Source organism: Pleurodeles waltl, chromosome 3_1 (genome assembly GCF_031143425.1).
Source record: "Pleurodeles waltl isolate 20211129_DDA chromosome 3_1, aPleWal1.hap1.20221129, whole genome shotgun sequence".
Lineage (NCBI taxonomy): Eukaryota > Metazoa > Chordata > Amphibia > Caudata > Salamandridae > Pleurodeles > Pleurodeles waltl.
This window is the reverse complement of record NC_090440.1, coordinates 78,253,448-78,268,207: the sequence shown is the minus strand read 5'-3', so window position 1 is coordinate 78,268,207 and position 14,760 is coordinate 78,253,448. Positions and strand designations below refer to the sequence as shown.

Sequence of the window (14,760 nt, the reverse complement as noted above, 5' to 3'; positions counted from 1 at the left end):
GTATCGACCCACGGGTTTGTTTGTGCCACAATATGTGGGTACTCTATGCAGTAATGTTTGGATGCAGTGGATTCATGCAGCCACTTATTTTTTGTGTTAGTGTTTTGGTAGGTCAGGTTAATGAAACAGAATGTTTGTGTGGCAGAGATGGTGTGCTCAGCATTAATGCACGAAAATGTGTATTGTGTGTGACTGTACGGATTAATGCATCATTGAGTAATCAACAGTGATGGACCAGCAGGTTTGTGCAACAATGTTTGGGCTCCCTGGACTTAAACACCAGCATTGTTGTTTATCACAGAAATTACTGAAGACTTCAATGTTGTCTAGGTAAATCCACACAAAAAGTTAGGACCTTGTTCAGTTGCCTCTAAAATGTGGCTTTGGTCTTCTGCAAGCCAAGAGGCACTGCCATGAACTGGTGTAGGTCCTTTGTTGTGGGGAATTTTATCTTCTAGTTGCCTCCAGAAACCAGAGTAAGTAGTTGCTTTGCAGCACTGAGGTTATCTACTAGCTTTTCACTTTAGGGATGGGATAGCTCCAGGCTAAGTCACAGCCTTGATAGTCCATGCAGAGATGCGGTCCATTGACCCTTGCTTTAACAGCAGACTGTCTGGGCTCGTCCATGAACTGCAACATTGCCTAATGACAACAGGCCTAGCTTCTTGGCTATCTTCAGCGTTTCTGAACTTTGTCTGATTTACTGTGAAGCTTACTTTTCACATGCAAATTGCTCCTTTCTATATAAAGCCTACATGTACTTGGCCATAAAGTTACCTCGACCAGATATCAACATCTCGGTAAAAATAGTATGGGAACAGACTCTAAATAGGCCCGTACGTTCTCAGTGATGGTGGTAGTTCTCAGTGGCTGGCACAGTGCCAGGATACCTAGTAAGATGATCCATTACAAAAAGTATTCTTGTTATCTTAAGTTATGGGGGACTATGGAGTGAAACTGCAATTTTCCTCACCTTCCCTAAATGAACCGTATCCACCAGCATTGATAACAGGGACAGCTCTAATTCCTTGTGTACTGTTCCGCTCATAATGTAGAAGCGAGGTGTAAGGAAATGCCTCCTTGGCATGGTTGCCCCCTGAATTTTTGCCTTTGCTGATGCTATGTTTACCATTGAAAGTGTGCTGAGGCCTGCTAACCAGGCCCCAGCACCAGTGTTCTTTCCCTAACCTGTACTTTTGTATCCACAATTGGCAGACCCTGGCATCCAGATAAGTCCCTTGTAACTGGTACTTCTAGTACCAAGGGCCCTGATGCCAAGGAAGGTCTCTAAGGGCTGCAGCATGTCTTATGCCACCCTGGAGACCTCTCACTCAGCACAGACACACTGCTTACCAGCTTGTGTGTGCTAGTGAGAACAAAACGAGTAAGTCGACATGGCACTCCCCTCAGGGTGCCATGCCAGCCTCTCACTGCCTATGCAAGTATAGGTCAGTCACCCCTCTAGCAGGCCTTACAGCCCTAAGGCAGGGTGCACTTATACCATAGGTGAGGGTACCAGTGCATGAGCATGGTACCCCTACAGTGTCTAAACAAAACCTTAGACATTGTAAGTGCAGGGTAGCCATAAGAGTATATGGTCTGGGAGTTTGTCAAACACGAACTCCACAGCACCATAATGGCTACACTGAAAACTGGGAAGTTTGGTATCAAACTTCTCAGCACAATAAATGCACACTGATGCCAGTGTACATTTTATTGCAAAATACACCCCAGAGGGCACCTTAGAGGTGCCCCCTGAAACTTAACCGACTGTCTGTGTAGGCTGACTAGTTCCAGCAGCCTGCCACACTAGAGACATGTTGCTGGCCCCATGGGGAGAGTGCCTTTGTCACTCTGAGGCCAGTAACAAAGCCTGCACTGGGTGGAGATGCTAACACCTCCCCCAGGCAGGAGCTGTAACACCTGGCGGTGAGCCTCAAAGGCTCACCCCTTTGTCACAGCCCAGCAGGGCACTCCAGCTTAGTGGAGTTGCCCGCCCCCTCCGGCCACGGCCCCCACTTTTGGCGGCAAGGCTGGAGGGAACAAAGAAAGCAACAAGGAGGAGTCACTGGCCAGTCAGGACAGCCCCTAAGGTGTCCTGAGCTGAGGTGACTCTAACTTTTAGAAATCCTCCATCTTGCAGATGGAGGATTCCCCCAATAGGGTTAGGATTGTGACCCCCTCCCCTTGGGAGGAGGCACAAAGAGGGTGTACCCACCCTCAGGGCTAGTAGCCATTGGCTACTAACCCCCCAGACCTAAACACGCCCTTAAATTTAGTATTTAAGGGCTACCCTGAACCCTAGAAAATTAGATTCCTGCAACTACAAGAAGAAGGACTGCCGAGCTGAAAGACCCCTGCAGAGGAAGACCAGAAGACACCAACTGCCTTGGCCCCAGACTTACCGGCCTGTCTCCTGCCTTCCAAAGAACCTGCTCCAGCGACGCTTTCCAAGGGACCAGCGACCTCTGAATCCTCTGAGGACTGCCCTGCTTCGAAAAAGACAAGAAACTCCCGAGGACAGCGGCACTGCTCCAAAAGAACTGCAACTTTGTTACAAGGAGCAGATTTAAAGACCCCTGCAATTCCCCGCAAGAAGCGTGAGACTTGCAACACTGCACCCGGCGACCCCGACTTGACTGGTGGAGAACAACCAACTCAGGGAGGACCCTCCGGCGACTCTACGACTGTGAGTAACCAAAGTTGTCCCCCCTGAGCCCCCACAGCGACGCCTGCAGAGGGAATCCCCAGGCTCCCCCTGACCGCGACTGTCTGAACTCCATTTCCCGACGGCTGGAAAAGGCCCTGCACCCGCAGCCCCCAGCCCCTAAAGAAACGGAACTTCTGTGCAGGAGTGACCCCCAGGAGGCCCTCTCCCTTGCCCAGGTGGCGGCTACCCCGAGGAGCCCCCCCCCCTTGCCTGCCTGCATCGCTGAAGAGACCCCTTGGTCTCCCATTGAAACCTGAAGGAAACCCGACGCGTGTCTGCACACTGCACCCGGCCGCCCCCGCGCTGCTGAGGGTGTACTTTCTGTGCTACTTTGTGTCCCCCCCCGGTGCCCTACAAAACCCCCCTGGTCTGCCCTCCGAAGACGCAGGTACTTACCTGCTGGCAGACTGGAACCGGGGCACCCCCTTCTCTCCATTATAGCCTATGTGTTTTGGGCACCTCTTTGACCTTTGCACCTGACCGGCCCTGAGCTGCTGGTGTGATAACTTTGGGGTTGCTCTGAACCCCCAACGGTGGGCTACCTTGGACCAAAAACTGAGAACTGTAAGTGACTTACTTACCTGTGAAAACTAACAATAACTTACCTCCCCCAGGAACTGTGAAAATTGCACTGTGTCCACTTTTAAAACAGCTTATTGTGTTTTATGACAAAAGTATTCATGCTAATGTAATGATTCAAAGTTCCTAGAGTACTTACCTGCAATACCTTCCAAACAAGCTATTACATGTGAAATTTGAACCTGTGGTTCTTAAAATAAACTAAGAAAAGATATTTTTCTATAACAAAACCTATTGGCTGGATTTGTCTCTGAGTGTGTGTACCTCATTTATTGTCTGTGTATGTACAACAAATGCTTAACACTACTCCTTGGATAAGCCTACTGCTCGACCACACTACCACAAAATAGAGCATTAGTATTATCTCTTTTTACCACTATTTTACCTCTAAGGGGAACCCTTGGACTCTGTGCATGCTATTCCTTACTTTGAAATAGCACATACAGAGCCAACTTCCTACATTGGTGGATCAGCGGTGGGGTACAAGACTTTGCATTTGCTGGACTACTCAGCCAATACCTGATCACACGACAAATTCCAAAATTGTCATTAGAAATTGATTTTTGCAATTTGAAAAGTTTTCTAAATTCTTAAAAGAGCTGCTAGGGCCTTGTGTTAGATCCTGTTTAGCATTTCTTTTAGAGTTTAAAAGTTTGTAAAAGTTTGAATTAGATTCTAGAACCAGTTTTAGATTCTTAAAAAGTATTCCAACTTTTAGAAGCAAAATGTCTAGCACAGATGTGACTGTGGTGGAACTCGACACCACACCTTACCTCCATCTACAGATGAGAGAGCTAAGGTCACTCTGTAAACTAAAGAAAATAGCAATGGGCCCCAAACCTACCAAAGTACAGCTCCAGGAGCTTTTGGCAGAGTTTGAAAAGGCCAACCCCTCTGAGGATGGCAACTCAGAGGATGAAGATAGTGACTTGGAGGGAAATTCCCCCCCTCCAGTCCTACTTAGGGAGAGCAGGGCTTCTCAAGCCCTGACTCCACAAATAATAGTCAGAGATGCAGGTTCCCTCACAGGAGGGACCAACAACTCTGAAATCACTGAGGATAACTCCAGTGAAGAGGACATCCAGTTAGCCAGGATGGCCAAAAGATTGGCTTTGGAAAGACAGATCCTAGCCATAGAGAGGGAAAGACAAGAGATGGGCCTAGGACCCATCAATGGTGGCAGCAACATAACTAGGGTCAGAGATTCTCCTGACATGTTGAAAATCCCTAAAGGGATTGTAACTAAATATGAAGATGGTGATGACATCACCAAATGGTTCACAGCTTTTGAGAGGGCTTGTGTAACCAGAAAAGTGAACAAATCTCACTGGGGTGCTCTCCTTTGGGAAATGTTCACAGGAAAGTGTAGGGATAGACTCCTCACACTCTCTGGAAAAGATGCAGAATCTTATGACCTCATGAAGGGTACCCTGATTGAGGGCTTTGGATTCTCCACTGAGGAGTATAGGATTAGATTCAGGGGGGCTCAAAAATCCTCGAGCCAGACCTGGGTTGACTTTGTAGACTACTCAGTAAAAACACTAGATGGTTGGATTCAAGGCAGTGGTGTAAGTAATTATGATGGGCTGTACAATTTATTTGTGAAAGAACACCTGTTAAGTAATTGTTTCAATGATAAACTGCATCAGCATCTGGTAGACCTAGGACCAATTTCTCCCCAAGAATTGGGAAAGAAGGTGGACCATTGGGTCAAGACTAGGGTGTCCAAAACTTCCACAGGGGGTGACCAAAAGAAAGGGGTCACAAAACCTCCCCAGGGGAAAGGTGGTGAGACAGCCAAAAATAAAAATAGTAAAGAGTCTTCTACAGGCCCCCAAAAACCTGCACAGGAGGGTGGGCCCAGAGCCTCTTCACAAAACAATCCTGGGTACAAGGGTAAAAACTTTGATCCCAAAAAGGCCTGGTGTCGAAACTGTAGTCAGTCTGGACACCAAACTGGAGACAAGGCCTGTCCCAAGAAAAGTTCCACTCCAAACTCCAATCCAGGTAACACTGGAATGGCTAGTCTCCAAGTGGGATCAACAGTGTGCCCAGAGCAAATCAGGGTCCACACTGAAGCTACTCTAGTCTCTGAGGGTGGGGTGGATTTAGCCACACTAGCTGCCTGGCCGCCTAACATGCAAAAATACAGGCAGCAGCTCTTTATTAATGGGACAAGTGTAGAGGGCCTGAGGGATACAGGTGCCAGTGTCACCATGGTGACAGAGAAACTGGTTTCCCCTGGCCAATACCTGACTGGAAAAACCTATACAGTCACCAACGCTGACAATCAGACTAAAGCACATCCCATGGCAATGGTAACTTTAGAATGGGGAGGGGTCAATGGCCTGAAACAGGTGGTGGTCTCCTCAAACATCCCAGTAGACTGTCTGCTTGGAAATGACCTGGAGTCCTCAGCATGGGCTGAGGTAGAACTAAAAACCCATGCAGCCATGCTGGGTATCCCTGAACTGGTGTGTGTAAAAACACGAGCACAATGCAAGGCACAGGGTGAAAAAGTAGAGCTGGAGTCTGGAAAAATGGCCCAGCCTACCAAGAGAAAAGGAAAGTCAGTTGGGAAACCAACTGCAACACAGTCAGAAAAAGAGAACCTCTCTTCTCAGGAAGAAGTTCTGCCCTCTGAGGGAACTGAGCCTTTGGAGCTTGAACCTGATCAGGTTGAGCTCTTAGGCCCAGGGGGACCCTCAAGGGAGGAGCTGTGTAAGGGACAAGAAACCTGTCCCTCTCTTGAAGGCCTTAGGCAGCAACTGCTGAAGAGTCCAAGGGCAAGAAAAATGGAACACATAGGGTCTATTGGGAAGATGGACTCCTGTACACTGAGGCAAGAGATCCCAAACCTGGTGCCACTAGGAGAGTGGTAGTGCCTCAGGGTTTCAGAGAGTTTATTCTGACCTTAGCCCATGATATTCCCCTTGCTGGGCATTTGGGACAAACCAAGACGTGGGAGAGGTTAGTCAACCACTTCTACTGGCCCAATATGTCCCACAAGGTTAAGGAGTTTTGCCTCTCCTGCCCCACCTGTCAATCCAGTGGTAAGACAGGTGGGCACCCAAAGGCCCCCCTCATTCCACTTCCAGTGGTGGGGGTCCCCTTTGAAAGAGTGGGTGTGGACATAGTTGGTCCACTAGAACCTCCCACAGCCTCAGGAAATATGTACATCCTAGTATTAGTGGATCATGCTACTAGGTATCCTGAAGCTATTCCCCTTAGGTCGACTACTGCCCCTGCAGTAGCCAAGGCCCTCATTGGTATCTTTACCAGAGTGGGTTTCCCTAAGGAGGTGGTGTCTGACAGAGGTACCAACTTCATGTCAGCATACCTAAAACACATGTGGAATGAGTGTGGGGTGACTTACAAATTCACTACACCATACCATCCACAAACTAATGGCTTAGTTGAGAGATTCAACAAGACATTAAAAGGCATGATCATGGGGCTCCCAGAAAAACTCAAAAGGAGATGGGATGTCCTCTTGCCATGTCTGCTTTTCGCTTACAGAGAGGTGCCACAGAAGGGAGTAGGATTCTCACCCTTTGAACTTCTGTTTGGTCATCCTGTAAGGGGACCACTTGCTCTTGTTAAAGAAGGCTGGGAGAGACCTCTTCATGAGCCTAAACAAGACATAGTGGACTATGTACTTGGCCTTCGCTCTAGAATGGCAGAGTACATGGAAAAGGCAACCAAAAACCTTGAGGCCAGCCAACAGCTCCAGAAGTTTTGGTATGACCAAAAGGCTGCAATGGTTGAGTTCCAACCAGGGCAGAAAGTCTGGGTTCTGGAGCCTGTGGCTCCCAGGGCACTTCAGGACAAATGGAGTGGCCCTTACCCAGTGCTAGAAAGGAAGAGTCAGGTCACCTACCTGGTGGACCTGGGCACAAGCAGGAGCTCCAAGAGGGTGATCCATGTGAACCGCCTTAAGCTCTTCCATGACAGGGCTGATGTAAATCTGTTGATGGTAACAGATGAGGATCAGGAGGCAGAGAGTGAACCTCTCCCTGATCTTCTATCATCAGACCAAAAAGATGGCTCAGTATATGGAGTGATCTACTCAGACACCCTCTCTGGCCAACAGCAAGCTGATTGTAGGAGAGTCCTACAACAGTTTCCTGAACTCTTCTCCCTAACCCCTGGTCAGACACACCTGTGTACCCATGATGTGGACACAGGAGACAGCATGCCTGTCAAAAACAAAATTTTTAGACAGTCTGACCATGTTAAGGAAAGCATCAAGGTGGAAGTCCACAAGATGCTGGAATTGGGAGTAATTGAGCGCTCTGACAGCCCCTGGGCTAGCTCAGTGGTCTTAGTCCCCAAACCTCACACCAAAGATGGAAAGAAAGAGATGAGGTTTTGTGTGGACTACAGAGGGCTCAACTCTGTCACCACGACAGATGCTCATCCCATTCCTAGAGCTGATGAGCTCATAGACAAATTAGGTGCTGCCAAATTCTTAAGTACCTTTGACTTGACAGCAGGGTACTGGCAAATAAAAATGGCACCTGGAGCAAAAGAGAAAACCGCATTCTCCACACCTGATGGGCATTATCAGTTTACTGTTATGCCCTTTGGTTTAAAGAATGCCCCTGCCACCTTCCAAAGGTTGGTGAATCAAGTCCTTGCTGGTTTGGAGTCCTTTAGCACAGCTTATCTTGATGATATTGCTGTCTTTAGCTCCACCTGGCAGGATCACCTGGTCCACCTGAAGAAGGTTTTGAAGGCTCTGCAATCTGCAGGCCTCTCTATCAAGGCATCCAAATGCCAGATAGGGCAGGGAACTGTGGTTTACTTGGGCCACCTTGTAGGTGGAGGCCAAGTTCAGCCACTCCAACCCAAGATCCAGACTATTCTGGACTGGGTAGCTCCAAAAACCCAGACTCAAGTCAGGGCATTCCTTGGCTTGACTGGGTACTACAGGAGGTTTGTGAAGGGATATGGATCCATCGTGACAGCCCTCACTGAACTCACCTCCAAGAAAATGCCCAAGAAAGTGAACTGGACTGTAGAATGCCAACAGGCCTTTGACACCCTGAAACAAGCAATGTGCTCAGCACCAGTTCTAAAAGCTCCAGATTATTCTAAGCAGTTCATTGTGCAGACAGATGCCTCTGAACATGGGATAGGGGCAGTTTTGTCCCAAACAAATGATGATGGCCTTGACCAGCCTGTTGCTTTCATTAGCAGGAGGTTACTCCCCAGGGAGCAGCGTTGGAGTGCCATTGAGAGGGAGGCCTTTGCTGTGGTTTGGTCCCTGAAGAAGCTGAGACCATACCTCTTTGGGACTCACTTCCTAGTTCAAACTGACCACAGACCTCTCAAATGGCTGATGCAAATGAAAGGTGAAAATCCTAAACTGTTGAGGTGGTCCATCTCCCTACAGGGAATGGACTTTATAGTGGAACACAGACCTGGGACTGCCCATGCCAATGCAGATGGCCTTTCCAGGTTCTTCCACTTAGAAAATGAAGACTCTCTTGGGAAAGGTTAGTCTCATCCTCTTTCGTTTGGGGGGGGGGGGTTGTGTAAGGAAATGCCTCCTTGGGATGGTTGCCCCCTGACTTTTTGCCTTTGCTGATGCTATGTTTACCATTGAAAGTGTGCCGAGGCCTGCTAACCAGGCCCCAGCACCAGTGTTCTTTCCCTAACCTGTACTTTTGTATCCACAATTGGCAGACCCTGGCATCCAGATAAGTCCCTTGTAACTGGTACTTCTAGTACCAAGGGCCCTGATGCCAAGGAAGGTCTCTAAGGGCTGCAGCATGTCTTATGCCACCCTGGAGACCTCTCACTCAGCACAGACACACTGCTTACCAGCTTGTGTGTGCTAGTGAGAACAAAACGAGTAAGTCGACATGGCACTCCCCTCAGGGTGCCATGCCAGCCTCTCACTGCCTATGCAAGTATAGGTCAGTCACCCCTCTAGCAGGCCTTACAGCCCTAAGGCAGGGTGCACTTATACCATAGGTGAGGGTACCAGTGCATGAGCATGGTACCCCTACAGTGTCTAAACAAAACCTTAGACATTGTAAGTGCAGGGTAGCCATAAGAGTATATGGTCTGGGAGTTTGTCAAACACGAACTCCACAGCACCATAATGGCTACACTGAAAACTGGGAAGTTTGGTATCAAACTTCTCAGCACAATAAATGCACACTGATGCCAGTGTACATTTTATTGCAAAATACACCCCAGAGGGCACCTTAGAGGTGCCCCCTGAAACTTAACCGACTGTCTGTGTAGGCTGACTAGTTCCAGCAGCCTGCCACACTAGAGACATGTTGCTGGCCCCATGGGGAGAGTGCCTTTGTCACTCTGAGGCCAGTAACAAAGCCTGCACTGGGTGGAGATGCTAACACCTCCCCCAGGCAGGAGCTGTAACACCTGGCGGTGAGCCTCAAAGGCTCACCCCTTTGTCACAGCCCAGCAGGGCACTCCAGCTTAGTGGAGTTGCCCGCCCCCTCTGGCCACGGCCCCCACTTTTGGCGGCAAGGCTGGAGGGAACAAAGAAAGCAACAAGGAGGAGTCACTGGCCAGTCAGGACAGCCCCTAAGGTGTCCTGAGCTGAGGTGACTCTAACTTTTAGAAATCCTCCATCTTGCAGATGGAGGATTCCCCCAATAGGGTTAGGATTGTGACCCCCTCCCCTTGGGAGGAGGCACAAAGAGGGTGTACCCACCCTCAGGGCTAGTAGCCATTGGCTACTAACCCCCCAGACCTCAACACGCCCTTAAATTTAGTATTTAAGGGCTACCCTGAACCCTAGAAAATTAGATTCCTGCAACTACAAGAAGGAGGACTGCCGTGCTGAAAGACCCCTGCAGAGGAAGACCAGAAGACACCAACTGCCTTGGCCCCAGACTTACCAGCCTGTCTCCTGCCTTCCAAAGAACCTGCTCCAGCGACGCTTTCCAAGGGACCAGCGACCTCTGAATCCTCTGAGGACTGCCCTGCTTCTAAAAAGACAAGAAACTCCCGAGGACAGCGGCACTGCTCCAAAAGAACTGCAACTTTGTTACAAGGAGCAGATTTAAAGACCCCTGCAATTCCCCGCAAGAAGCGTGAGACTTGCAACACTGCACCCGGCGACCCCGACTTGACTGGTGGAGAACAACCAACTCAGGGAGGACCCTCCGGCGACTCTACGACTGTGAGTAACCAAAGTTGTCCCCCCTGAGCCCCCACAGCGACGCCTGCAGAGGGAATCCCCAGGCTCCCCCTGACCGCGACTGTCTGAACTCCATTTCCCGACGGCTGGAAAAGGCCCTGCACCCGCAGCCCCCAGCCCCTAAAGAAACGGAACTTCTGTGCAGGAGTGACCCCCAGGAGGCCCTCTCCCTTGCCCAGGTGGTGGCTACCCCGAGGAGCCCCCCCTTGCCTGCCTGCATCGCTGAAGAGACCCCTTGGTCTCCCATTGAAACCTGAAGGAAACCCGACGCGTGTCTGCACACTGCACCCGGCCGCCCCCGCGCTGCTGAGGGTGTACTTTCTGTGCTACTTTGTGTCCCCCCCGGTGCCCTACAAAACCCCCCTGGTCTGCCCTCCGAAGACGCGGGTACTTACCTGCTGGCAGACTGGAACCGGGGCACCCCCTTCTCTCCATTATAGCCTATGTGTTTTGGGCACCTCTTTGACCTTTGCACCTGACCGGCCCTGAGCTGCTGGTATGATAACTTTGGGGTTGCTCTGAACCCCCAACGGTGGGCTACCTTGGACCAAAAACTGAGAACTGTAAGGGACTTACTTACCTGTGAAAACTAACAATAACTTACCTCCCCCAGGAACTGTGAAAATTGCACTGTCCACTTTTAAAACAGCTTATTATGTTTTATGACAAAAGTATTCATGCTAATGTAATGATTCAAAGTTCCTAGAGTACTTACCTGCAATACCTTCCAATCAAGCTATTACATGTGAAATTTGAACCTGTGGTTCTTAAAATAAATTAAGAAAAGATATTTTTCTATAACAAAACCTATTGGCTGGATTTGTCTCTGAGTGTGTGTACCTCATTTATTGTCTATGTGTATGTACAACAAATGCTTAACACTACTCCTTGGATAAGCCTACTGCTCGACCACACTACCACAAAATAGAGCATTAGTATTATCTCTTTTTACCACTATTTTACCTCTAAGGGGAACCCTTGGACTCTGTGCATGCTATTCCTTACTTTGAAATAGCACATACAGAGCCAACTTCCTACACGAGGTGTTTGGATTTCTTTGTTAAAAGAAAAAAAATAATTTGAAAAATGAATTGAAATATTGTGGTGGTTTTGGCTCTTGCTTATAGATATTTAATTTGATGGGAGGGTATTCTTTATATACTGTGTATATACAGGGAGTGCAGAATTATTAGGCAAATGAGTATTTTGACCACATCATCCTCTTTATGCATGTTGTCTTACTCCAAGCTGTATAGGCTCGAAAGCCTACTACCAATTAAGCATATTAGGTGATGTGCATCTCTGTAATGAGAAGGGGTGTGGTCTAATGACATCAACACCCTATATCAGGTGTGCATAATTATTAGGCAACTTCCTTTCCTTTGGCAAAATGGGTCAAAAGAAGGACTCGACAGGCTCAGAAAAGTCAAAAATAGTGAGATATCTTGCAGAGGGATGCAGCACTCTTAAAATTGCAAAGCTTCTGAAGCGTGATCATCGAACAATCAAGCGTTTCATTCAAAATAGTCAACAGGGTCGCAAGAAGCGTGTGGAAAAACCAAGGCGCAAAATAACTGCCCATGAACTGAGAAAAGTCAAGCGTGCAGCTGCCACGATGCCACTTGCCACCAGTTTGGCCATATTTCAGAGCTGCAACATCACTGGAGTGCCCAAAAGCACAAGGTGTGCAATACTCAGAGACATGGCCAAGGTAAGAAAGGCTGAAAGACGACCACCACTGAACAAGACACACAAGCTGAAACGTCAAGACTGGGCCAAGAAATATCTCAAGACTGATTTTTCTAAGGTTTTATGGACTGATGAAATGAGAGTGAGTCTTGATGGGCCAGATGGATGGGCCCGTGGCTGGATTGGTAAAGGGCAGAGAGCTCCAGTCCGACTCAGACGCCAGCAAGGTGGAGGTGGAGTACTGGTTTGGGCTGGTATCATCAAAGATGAGCTTGTGGGGCCTTTTCGGGTTGAGGATGGAGTCAAGCTCAACTCCCAGTCCTACTGCCAGTTCCTGGAAGACCCCTTCTTCAAGCAGTGGTACAGGAAGAAGTCTGCATCCTTCAAGAAAAACATGATTTTCATGCAGGACAATGCTCCATCACACGCGTCCAAGTACTCCACAGCGTGGCTGGCAAGAAAGGGTATAAAAGAAGGAAATCTAATGACATGGCCTCCTTGTTCACCTGATCTGAACCCCATTGAGAACCTGTGGTCCATCATCAAATGTGAGATTTACAAGGAGGGAAAACAGTACACCTCTCTGAACAGTGTCTGGGAGGCTGTGGTTGCTGCTGCACGCAATGTTGATGGTGAACAGATCAAAACACTGACAGAATCCATGGATGGCAGGCTTTTGAGTGTCCTTGCAAAGAAAGGTGGCTATATTGGTCACTGATTTGTTTTTGTTTTGTTTTTGAATGTCAGAAATGTATATTTGTGAATGTTGAGATGTTATATTGGTTTCACTGGTAATGATAAATAATTGAAATGGGTATATATTTTTTTTTGTTAAGTTGCCTAATAATTATGCACAGTGATAGTCACCTGCACACACAGATATCCCCCTAACATAGCTAAAACTAAAAACAAACTAAAAACTACTTCCAAAAATATTCAGTTTTGATATTAATGAGTTTTTTGGGTTCATTGAGAACATGGTTGTTGTTCAATAATAAAATTAATCCTCAAAAATACAACTTGCCTAATAATTCTGCACTCCCTGTAGAGGGCATTTTGAACCTTAGAGACATATGGGAAGATGTCATTCAATATTCTGGTCTGTTTATCCCTAGGCTGTTAGTTTGATAGAAGAGGCTGTGACACCACGAAAAGACTTGCCTCCATTACTTCTCAAACTAAGTGAAAGGCAAGCAGAGAGTCTGGATTACCTTGGAGTGTCATACGGTTTAACGCCACAACTGCTGAAGTACGTTTTTATTTTTTTTATTTTAACAGAGTACATTTTCATTGACTAACAGTTAAACCTGTTATTTAGAGAAACTGCAAACTTTGTTAGCACTCACTTAATATTATTGCATATTTTATTTATTATAAGCTGTGTGTTGCATAGGATGATTTAGAGGCAGAGCTTTGAGAACTGGCTTCTAAGCTTTATATCCAGCACTCCCTGTATTACTTATGCAAGGGAAACATTGCGGCTCAGCCAGCTTCTTCCCCTTGATTAAAGATTCCTTTTGTTTGGGAAAACATGCATACCAAACTGTAACTCATTGCGATTTACCTATAACAAAGTCTGCTACTGGCCTAGATGGAGATAACTGGGATCTCCAAGGATTGTGGTGAATGCATCTTGTTTGATGGTCTCTATGCGTCTTGAGACCCTCATGGGTGAGTAGCGCGCTCTATACATTTGTTTGATTGATGGATTGATATGCTTCACTGCTCGACATATTGTCCTTTGTCACTAAGTCCTATTGGAGAACCTCAGCCACACGAGAGATGCACAAACTTTGTCCCAAATGCATTCTAGACAAGATACCTCAGACTTGCCTCTCAAACCTCTTTAGACCACTTCCAAGCCACACGATCGCACAAGAAAATACCTCTCTACCAGTATTCACTAATCAAGCACATACATTTTCTAAAGCCTTTCATTTCCAACTTAACTTTGATCTAAATGCTTTGTTTTGGTTTATGGGAAGGTTACTGTAAAAAATATATTGTTATTGCAAATTTTAATTCCAAATATTATAAACAAACGTGATTGGTTTATTCTTTCAGGTTTTGGAAGCGTGGCGGGTTTGTTCCAGTTTATCTTAGGCAGACTCCAGTAAGTCCATTATGCCTGTTGCAATGTGTTTTAAGAGCTGTGGGCAAATTATTTTAGAATTTTGCTAATGTTGCTATTCGTTTGTTATCTTTTCATAAAGTGTCACTAACATAAATCCAATAGGAGTATTCCTGATGGGTGATAATTTACTAAATGCAGTGCAAAGTATTTTAAATCAGGGGTGGCTGATGAATTCGAAAAGGCGTGGGACAAAGTTTGGATGAGAGTATAATGTACAAGTGAGTGCAGCGACTGATCCTGAATTGAAACGTAGTAGTGGGGATGTGCGAACGCTTAGAAAAAAGTGGTTCAAAGAATACATTTTACAGCATATGTTTCAAGTAAACTTACTATGTATTTTTAGAAAGAAATGAAATCCATATTGTGCATTTTACAGCACAAATGTCAAGAAAACGCATTAGAAACAAGCCAAAGCATACCCCAGACAAAATATTTAATTGGTTTGTTTGCAAAATGCCATACAAC

At 47.0% G+C, this 14,760-nt stretch overlaps 1 protein-coding gene across 4 annotated transcripts in view; it reads left to right on the top strand.

Moving 5' to 3' along the window:
• Positions 1 to 14,760, top strand: part of NAT10 (N-acetyltransferase 10) — a 326,800-nt gene that overhangs the window by 212,302 nt on the left and 99,738 nt on the right. For all 4 annotated transcript variants that reach the window (XM_069221852.1, XM_069221854.1, XM_069221853.1 and 1 more), the window contains exons 20-21: positions 13,277 to 13,410; positions 14,226 to 14,274. In XM_069221852.1, coding sequence (XP_069077953.1) covers positions 13,277 to 13,410; positions 14,226 to 14,274 — 183 coding nt within the window. The remainder of the gene's footprint in view (positions 1 to 13,276; positions 13,411 to 14,225; positions 14,275 to 14,760) is intronic.